The following is a 10,624-nucleotide window of genomic DNA, read 5'->3' on the forward strand; positions in this document are numbered from 1 at the left end:
AAAAATTAGGGAGATGGAGAACTAGGATCTGACTTCATTTTAGCAGGTAGTTGACCATCTCGTTTGTCTCTGGTCAAAATCAATTCAGTATATTTCTCAAGAATATTCGACTATTCGAGATGGATAATGAAAAAAGAAAGTGCAAATTTACGGAAGATCTTCCAAAAGAATTTCCATTCCTTATAAAACAAAACTTGATTCTGAAGTCCAATGTAAGAAGTGTTTGGGTCAATTAAGCACTGCATTTGGAGATAGAAGGGATATTGTAAGCTATGTTTCAAGTTACAAACGTAAAAAAAATGGTTAATGCAGCAGCGTTTTTCTCTCTGATCAAATATTTCAGACATTCAAATTTTGTTGGTTTATGAGTACCATGGTCTCTTGAAATCTCATAAAAGCAAAAAGTTTCATTTTTGCTTTTTTGAATAAGAGAAGCCCGATGATATGGCTTTATTTTTCAATCGTAGACGTTAAAAAAATAATGTGTTCCTGCGACACATTTCGGACGTCCCGAGAATTGTTCTAGAACTGCGCAAAACTGTTGCGCCCTAGTATCGAATACTCTGCGCAGTTCTAGAACCATTCTCGGACTGTCCGAAATTCGAACCCGAATACAGCTATTCTATTGATGAATAAATTGGTAATGGTAATACCATTGTATGAAGATAATTCTGGTGCAGTTGCCATTGCTAAATACGGCAACTCCACAAAAAACTCTAAACATACTGAAGTGTAGTATCATTTAATTAATGAGAATTATGAGAAGGGTGTGATTGATATTGTAAAGATGAAGTCTAAATTTAATTTAGCAGACATGTTGAATGAAAGTTTATATAAGAATTCCCAATTAGTATGAACCCAAAAATAAGAATAAGTTTTTAAAAAACAGAGTGGAGTTAGGATTGGTTTAATTTTCTTGAAATGTGTTTTAAAATTTCATGTAAAGGATCTATATTATAGATTTAAGGAGGCGTGTTGTAAGTGTCCGGATATGTATCTCATAAATACTATAATATTGACCTTATCAAAGTGTTTCGTGGCGCCACCAGTCATACTATATTCCAGTTTGGCAACTCTGTGTTTAAGTCATTTTGAGTGACACATGTGATGATATTGACATATTTATAGGAAAAATCAGTCAGCCAGCCAGTTTTTGTAAAACGTTCTTCGAATAGAGATTGCAGATTTGATATGAATCTATAATTCAGTTATGAGCAATTATGACCTATTTTCGAATAAGGAAATTGTTGACTGGAAATCGCATAACTGAAAAAAAATTGAAGAGAAATTCAAGGTTTTTTGATACCCTCTCAAAATTTGGAAATCGTCCGCAACTAAGCTTTTGCGTGCCTATTTTTATATGAAATTTTTTAAATAAAATTATTCAGGAAACATACTTAAAGTTTTGGACCTATCAAATTGTTCAACACCCCGTATATGGTCAACACTGTGTTTTGTACAATTAATTCAAGACAAAAAATCTTACTCCGAAGCAAATTAAGGTTATTTTCGTGACAAAAATTCTACGCTTTATTTACTAACAATATTCGAAATCACAATTATACTTTTTTCAGAGTGTTCATCAGAAATTTCAATTGATATCTATTTCAGGATCATAAGATAATTTCATTCGAAGCTTTGAGTATTCGATTAATACACTCAATGTTCAGAAGTACATATACTAAACTAAAGCTGTCTTTCTATATAGAATTTTTGTGTTCAAAGTTTCTCCGAAGAGAATGAGAACTATCGTATATTCCAACGGATTAAAAAACAATCATATAACCTTGAATATTGAATCACTTCATATAAGACATCAAGCAATTAAAACAGAATTATTCTTCACCTCTAACAAGAACAATCAAATAAGGCAACATCAAGATATCATCAGATCGATCGTTACCGGACCGTTTTGAACAGGGGGGGCCATAAAGTGTCATAAAACATAAAAGTTGAAAGTTTATTGCTTCTATTGTCGAGAAGGCCGTAATCACCATTCCAAATATTCTGTTACAAGAATAACGTGCCTGGCAAGTCTTGCTTTTTTGAACGAAACAATATCTTTGAGTATTCTCAATGATAATATGTATCGAAATTCTCCAGAAAAATTTTTCTTCGGAATACAAAAAATGAAGAATTATGAGAAAGAGAATTTTTGAATGATCTTCCTTACAAAATACTTATTGCAGAAAAATCACGTGGTGAATAAGAATATCGTTAATGGAGATGAGGGGTTGAAAAAAATATGCGAAAAACAACTACATATTGCTTCACATTATGTACAGAGTTAAATCGTCAACACTTTCTAATAGTGTTTTGGAAGGGTGGCAATTTCGAAAAAATATTATATGATGTACCCTTAGTTATGTATTTTCATCGAAAAAGCGAGTCTGCCATTTATTCCCAGACGTACTTAAGAAGACTCTCGTTTTCTTCTTTCCTTCGAATAATATGAATTTCTCAAGAAAATACAACAGAAATAAACCAGAATAGTCTGATTCAGAGTAGTTCGGAAATATTCACGTAAAATACATGTCATCAACTCTGTTGTTATGAAAGGCCTATTTTATGCAAATATTCTTCTAAAATTGTGCTTCGCCGGCCTTATTTGAGCCATATATAAAGCAATAAAAATTTCCGTTGTTCAATATAATTGAATTCTTGGAAATTATACCTACACCTATAAACCAGGAATTACACAGTTGTACTCCTTACCCTCTCAAAATTTCAGGTAATGATGATGAAAAAAGGGGGGTGTATTTAAATAAAAGGAGGATTCGATAAATACGAGTTTCATTTTGAACCCTACCGTTGAGTATTGTGTGTCTTGTGAAAAATTATCAAGAAATCTTCAGTATATCTATTTATTTGTGTTCTGTGATATCTATCGATAATAAGGTGAGTGAACATCAACATTAATTGTTTAAAACTTAAAAGCTCACTTCCTCTCAACCTCATGTAAGTGTACGTTTATGGCAATCAGGACGGTGAAAAAAATCAGCAAATCTTAGCTAATTCCAACGTTTCGCAACATATATTGTCGCTTCTTCAGGGCTAAAATATGTACCATCTATTTTTTGAAAGCATAATTTGACTTTGGTAAGTGTGTCTCAGTGCGTATCGTGACTCTGCAATTGTCTGTTTTATTATATTCATGTTGATTTGTTTTTTTTTCTGTGTGTGTTGTCGTTTTTCGTTTCTATTCACGATGATCTGTATTTTTTTCACCTTCCTAATTCCCATTAACGTACACTTAGATTAATTGTTTAACATGCTACACTTAATTGTTTAAATTGGTCCGGACATCCGGAAGAGTTGCCTACAAACTTTTTCACTAGTTCCGTACAATTAGTATAATTTTTCTCATTTCAAAAAACGAATGTGGAAATATGACTAGCTTGCGTGTTTATCCTGGATTTAGAAATTGGATTCTGCGAATTTAATTGTTTTTTTAGGGAAAATGTCTACAGTAATGTGCACATATGTTGGATGTTCTAAGAAAATATCCACCGAGAAATCCATCACATATTTCAGATTTCCAGTGAAAGATGAAGAACGTTGTCGAAAGTGGATTCAGCATTCTGGAAATACCGAGCTTTTAGGTAGGTAATCGTTTTATTCATAAACATTGTTTTCACTCCGGGTAATTACTGACGTGATAAACTTTTTGATTAATTTACTGCTGTCATATCGAATCAAAAACTAATATTCATCATATTTTCAGATATGGATGAAAAACAATTGATATACAGAAAAATTTGCGAAGGGCATTTCGAACAGAATGCCTTCACTAACCATCTCCGTCAAAGATTGGTGAAGACAGCTGTCGCTATACACTGAGGAGTTCCAGGATTTTTCGGTAAGTTTGCGATTGATATGTTTGGTGTCAGGCAAGGATTATTTTTAGTGAGGCATTTCGTGTGAATCAGTTATTTAATCAACTAGGCTATTAATGAAAGCGATTAATGATTGAGATATTTTAATTTTAATGTTCGAGATTATTCATCGCTCAATTAATGATCGAGTTGATTACAAGATTTTTCCGTCGACCACATTTTGAATTGAATGTGAATTCCTGATTGCAAAAATTTTCTATCGATACCTATCATAGAAATCATTTTATATATTATTACTCTAGAATGCAAATCCAGTAGTAAAAAATTCGGCGAAAAATTGACAGTGGTCGTTAATACGAATGCGCATAATTAGTTTATGCAAGAAGGGTGTGATTGATATTGTAAAGATGAAGTCTAAATTTAATTTAGCAGACATGTTGAATAAAAGTTTAGATAAGAATGAGCATAAGTAAAACTATTATCAGGTATTTGGATTATCCATTTCACCACTCCCTATTCATATGAACCCAAAAATAAGAATAAGTTTTTAAAAAACAGAGTGGAGTTAGGATTGGTTTAATTTTCTTGAAATGTGTTTTAAAATTTCATGTAAAGGATCAATATTATAGATTTAAGGAGGCGTGTTGTAAGTGTCCGGATATGTATCTCATAAATACTATAATATTGACCTTATCAAAGTGTTTCGTGGCGCCACCAGTCATACTATATTCCAGTTTGGCAACTCTGTGTTTAAGTCATTTTGAGTGACACATGTGATGATATTGACATATTTATAGGAAAAATCAGTCAGCCAGCCAGTTTTTGTAAAACGTTTTTCGAATAGAGTTTGCAGATTTGATATGAATCTATAATTCAGTTATGAGCAATTATGACCTATTTTCGAATAAGGAGAATGTTGACTGGAAATCGCATAACTGAAAAACAATTGAAGAGAAATTCAAGGTCTTTTGATACCCTCTCAAAATTTGGAAATCGTCCGCAACTAAGCTTTTGCGTGCCTATTTTTATATGAAAATTTTTAACTAAAATTATTCAGGAAATATACCCCTAAAAGTTCTGGACCTATCAAATTGTTCAACACCCCGTATATGTTCAACACTGTGTTTTGTACAATTAATTCAAGACAAAAAATCTTACTCCGAAGCAAATTAAGGTTATTTTCGTGACAAAAATTCTACTCTTTATTTCGAAATCACAATTATACTTTTTTCAGAGTGTTCATCAGAAATTTCAATTGATATCTATTTCAGGATCATAAGATAATTTCATTCGAAGCTTTGAGTATTCGATTAATACACTCAATGTTCAGAAGTACATATACTAAACTAAAGCTGTCTTTCTATATAGAATTTTTGTGTTCAAAGTTTCTCCGAAGAGAATGAGAACAATCGTAAATTCCAACGGATTAAAAAACAATCATATAACCTTTAATATTGAATCACTTCATATAAGACATCAAGCAATTAAAACAGAATTATTCTTCACCTCTAACAAGAACAAACAAATAAGGCAAAATCAAGATATTCCAATCTGCTCGATCGTTACCGGACCGTCTTGAACAGGGGGGGCCATAAAGTGTCATAAAACATAAAAGTTGAAAGTTTATTGCTTCTATTGTCGAGAAGGCCCTTATCACCATTCCAAATATTCTGTTACAAGAATAACGTCCCTGGCAACTCCTGCTTTTTTAAACGAAATAATATCTTTAAGTATTCTCAATGATAATATGTATCGAAATTTTCCTGAAAAAATTTTCTTCAGAATTAAAAAAATTAAGAATTATGAGAAAGAGAATTTTTGAAATATCTTCCTTACGAAAAATCACGTGGTGAATAAGAATATCGTTAATGGAGATGAGGGGTTGAAAAAAATATGCGAAAAACAACTACATAGTGCTTCACATTATGTACAGAGTTAAATCGTCATCACTTTCTAATAGTGTTTTGGAAGGCTGGCGATTTCGAAAAAATATTATATGATGTACCCTTAGTTATTTTCATCGAGGAAGCGAGTCTCAAAGTTTCTGCCATTTATTCACAGAAGTACTTTAAGAAGACTCTCGTCTTTTACAATTTGTTTCTTTCCTTCGAATAATATGAATTTCTCAAGAAAATACAACAGAAATAACCCAGAATAGTCTGGTTCAGAGTAGTTCGGAAATATTCAGGTAAAATACATGTCATCAACTCTGTCGTTATGAAAGGCCTATTTTATGCAAACATTCTTCTAAAATTGTGTTTCGCCGGCCTTATTTGAGCCATGTATAAAGCAATAAAAATTTCCGTTGTTCAATATAATTGAATTCTTGGAAATTATACCTACACCTATAAACCAGGAATTAGACAGTTGTACTCCTTACCCCCTCAAAATTTCAGGTAATGATGATGAAAAAAGAGGGGTGTATTTAAATAAAAGGAGAATTCGATAAAATATGAGTTTCATTTTGAACCCTATCGTTGAATAGTGTGTGTCTTGTGAAAAATTATCAAGAAATCTTCTGTATATCTATCATTTGTGTTCTGTGATATCTATCGAAAATAAGGTGAGTGAACATCAACATTAATTGTTTAAAACTTAAAAGCTCACTTCCTCTCAACCTCATGTAAGTGTACGTTTATGGGAATTAGGAAGATGAAAAAAATCAGCAAATCTTAGCTAATTCCAACGTTTCGCAACATATATTGTCGCTTCTTCAGGGCTAAAAGATGTACCATCTATTTTTTGAAAGCATAATTTGACTTTGGTAAGTGTGTCTCAGTGCGTATCGTGACTCTGCAATTGTCTGTTTTATTATATTCATGTTGATTTGTGTTTTTTTCTGTGTGTGTTGTCGTTTTTCGTTTTTATTCACGATGATCTGTATTTTTTCACCTTCCTAATTCCCATCAAGGTACACTCACATTAATTGTTTAACATGCTACACTTAATTGTTTAAATTGGTCCGGAAATCCGGAAGAGTTGCCCACAAACTTTTTCACTAGTTCCGTACAATTAGTATAATTTTTCTCATTTCAAAAAACGAATGTGGAAATATGACTAGCTTGCGGGTTTATCCTGGATTTAGAAATTGGATTCTGCGAATTTAACTTTTTTTTTAGGGAAAATGTCTACAGTAATGTGCACATATGTTGGATGTTCTAAGAAAATATCCACCGAGAAATCCATCACATATTTCAGATTTCCAGTGAAAGATGAACAACGTTGTCGAAAGTGGATTCTGCATTCTGGAAATACCGAGCTTTTAGGTAGGTAATCGTTTCATTCATAAACATTGTGTTCACTCCGGGTAATTACTGACGTGATAAACTTTTTGATTGATTTACTGCTGTCATATCGAATCAAAAACCAATATTCATGATATTTTCAGATATGGATGAAAAACAATTGATATACAGAACAGAATGCCTTCACTAACCATCTCCGTCAAAGATTGGTGAAGACAGCTGTCGCTATACACTGAAGAGTTCCAGGATTTTTCGGTAAGTTTGCGATTGATATGTTTGGTGTCAGGCAAGGATTATTTTTAGTGAGGCATTTCGTGTGAATTAGTTATTTAATCAACTAGGCTATTAATGAAAGCGATTAATGATTGAGATATTTTAATTTTAATGTTCGAGATTATTCATCGCTCAATTAATGATCGAGTTGATTACAAGATTTTTCCGTCGACCACATTTTGAATTGAATGTGAATTCCTGATTGCAAAAATTTTCTATCGATACCTATCATAGAAATCATTTTATATATTATTACTCTAGAATGCAAATCCAGTAGTAAAAAATTCGGCGAAAAATTGACAGTGGTCGTTAATACGAATGCGCATAATTAGTTTATTTTCTAGTAGAACGTTGCCGAATTTCTGAATATTCTGTCGATCGCATCCTATGCAGAGGGACCGGTGTTAACTTAGCAGCCACTTCAGATCTAGCGGCCGTTTGACCAGTGGCGTCGGGTACTTTTTTTTTCGCGTACTGTGCATACTGAAATCGTTATTAGGTCTCGGAAATGAATGAATTCTTTCAAACTCAGAGTGCTCATTCATTAGAATATCATAAATACTATTTCAAAGATTTTGTATTCCTAGAATGTTGAAGTGTGAGTTCCAGCCGTGAAATGGATATTCGAAATATAATCGAAAATAGGTCTAAAAAATGAATAAATGGTTTGAAATTCAGTGTACGTAATAAAAAAACACTATTGAACGATATTCCGACAGCTTTTTGATTTGCAAGACTTGGAAGGGTGACTTTCAACCCCTCATCTCAGAGTCCACAAAATATTTCGAAAATCGGTCTAAAAAATGGATAAAGGGTTTGAAATTCGGTTTGCATATTTATAAGGCACTATATAACGATATTCCAAGAGGTTTTTTTTATTTGCAGGACTTGGAAGGGTGAATTTCACCCCTATTTCTAATAATGAAAAAAACATCGAAAATAGGTCTCAAAAATGAATAAAGGGTTTGAAATTCGGTGTATGTATTTATAAACCCTCAAGGAACGATATTCCAAGAGCTTTTTCATTTGCAGGACTTGGAAGGGTGAATTTCACCCCCTCTTCTCAGAGTCCATTGAATAAATCGAAAATAGGTCTTAAAAATGAATTAATAAAGGGTTTGAAATTCGGTGTATGTATTTATGAACCCTCAAGGAACGATATTCCAAGAGCTTTTTCATTTGCAGGACTTGGAAGGGTGAATTTCACCCCTATTTCTAATAATGAAAAAAACATCGAAAATAGGTCTCAAAAATGAATAAAGGGTTTGAAATTCGGTGTATGTATTTATGAATCCTCAAGGAACGATATTCCAAGAGCTTTTTCATTTGCAGGACTTGGAAGGGTGAATTTCACCCCCTCTCCTCAGAGTCCACAGAATAAATCGAAAATAGGTCTTAAAAATGAATTAAGGGTTTGAAATTCGGTGTATGTATTTATAAACCCCCAAGGAACGATATTCCAAGAGCGTTTTCATTTGCAGGACTTGGAAGGGTGAATTTCACCCCCTCTCCTCAGAGTCCACAAAATAATTCGAAAATAGGTCTTAAAAATGAATAAAGGGTTTGAAATTCGGTGTATGTATTTATGAACCCTCAAGGAACCATATTCCAAGAGCTTTTTCATTTGCAGGACTTGGAAGGGTGAATTTCACCCCCTCTCCTCAGAGTCCACAGAAAAAATCGGAAATAGGTCTAAAAAATAAATAAAGGGTTTGAAATTCTGTGTATGTATTTATAAACCCTCAAGGAACGATATTCCAAGAGCTTTTTCATTTGCAGGACTTGGGAGGGTGAATTTCACCCCCTCTCCTCAGAGTCCACAGAATAATTCGAAAATAGGTCTTAAAAATGAATAAAGGGATTGAAATTCGGTGTATGTATTTATTAACCCTCAAGGCACCATATTCCAAGAGCTTTTTCATTTGCAGAACTTGGAAGGGTGAATTTCACCCCCTCTCCTCAGAGTCCACAAAATAATTCGAAAATAGGTCTTAAAAATGAATAAAGGGTTTGAAATTCGGTGTATGTATTTATAAACCCTCAAGGAACGATATTTTTAGATTTATATTTATTTATATTTTTAGACCTATTTTCGATTTTTTCTGTGGACTCTGAGGAGAGGGGGTGAAATTCACCCTTCCAAGTCCTGCAAATGAAAAAGCTCTTGGAATATCGTTCCTTGAGGGTTTATAAATACATACACCGAATTTCAAACCCTTTATTTATTTTTTAGACCTATTTCCGATTTTTTCTGTGGACTCTGAGGAGAGGGGGTGAAATTCACCCTTCCAAGTCCTGCAAATGAAAAAGCTCTTGGAATATGGTTCCTTGAGGGTTCATAAATACAACCACCGAATTTCAAACCCTTTATTCATTTTTGAGACCTATTTTCGATGTTTTTTTCATTATTAGAAATAGGGGTGAAATTCACCCTTCCAAGTCCTGCAAATGAAAAAGCTCTTGGAATATCGTTCCTTGAGGGTTCATAAATACATACACCGAATTTCAAACCCTTTATTTATTTTTAAGACCTATTTTAGATTTATTCTGTGGACTCTGAGGAGAGGGGGTGAAATTCACCCTTCCAAGTCCTGCAAATGAAAAAGCTCTTGGAATATCGTTCCTTGAGGGTTTATAAATACATACACCGAATTTCAAACCCTTTATTTATTTTTTAGACCTATTTCCGATTTTTTCTGTGGACTCTGAGGAGAGGGGGTGAAATTCACCCTTCCAAGTCCTGCAAATGAAAAAGCTCTTGGAATATGGTTCCTTGAGGGTTCATAAATACATACACAGAATTTCAAACCCTTTATTCATTTTGAGACGTATAAGCCAATACTGTATGGAGATATCAACATACAGGTTCCAATTATTCAACGATTCGAGCATTCTAAGAATCGAATATTTCGAGCCGTTTGAATGAAAATCGTCTATTTAGTGAGTAAACACAATAAGGCACAATATTGATCTACCTCATATGGTGTATTCAAAAGCACTCACAATATTCTCATCAAAATATCGACACTACAAAATCCTCGACAAAATCGGTCTGAGCCAAAAATCGGATGGACGATTTTTATTCAAACTACGTCAATACTGTATGGAGATATCAACATACAGGTTTCAATTGTTCAACGATTCGAGTATTCTAAGAATCGAATATTTCCAGCCGTTTGAATGAAAATCGTCTATTTATTGAGTCAACACAATGAGCACAACATTGATCTACCTTATACAGTGTATGTAAAAGCCCGCACAATATTCTCA

General features: G+C 33.3%; 1 protein-coding gene across 1 annotated transcript; it reads left to right on the forward strand.

Moving 5' to 3' along the window:
• Positions 1–3,460: 3,460 nt before the first annotated feature.
• On the forward strand, positions 3,461–3,840 carry LOC123322903 (THAP domain-containing protein 1-like). The gene is made up of 2 exons (XM_044910984.1): positions 3,461–3,602; positions 3,725–3,840. Exons 1-2 carry the CDS (start codon positions 3,461–3,463, stop codon positions 3,838–3,840), a joined length of 258 nt encoding a protein of 85 aa, XP_044766919.1.
• Positions 3,841–10,624: the final 6,784 nt, after the last annotated feature.

The sequence above is a fragment of the Coccinella septempunctata genome, chromosome 1, assembly GCF_907165205.1.
Source record: "Coccinella septempunctata chromosome 1, icCocSept1.1, whole genome shotgun sequence".
Classification (NCBI taxonomy): domain Eukaryota; kingdom Metazoa; phylum Arthropoda; class Insecta; order Coleoptera; family Coccinellidae; genus Coccinella; species Coccinella septempunctata.

Coding starts and splice junctions, on each gene's coding strand:
- LOC123322903 (XM_044910984.1), top strand. CDS start 3,461: ATGTCTACAGTAATGTGCACATATGTTGGATGTTCTAAGAAAATATCC. Junction 3,603..3,724: donor TGGAAATACCGAGCTTTTAG/GTAGGTAATCGT, acceptor TCATATTTTCAG/ATATGGATGAAAAACAATTG.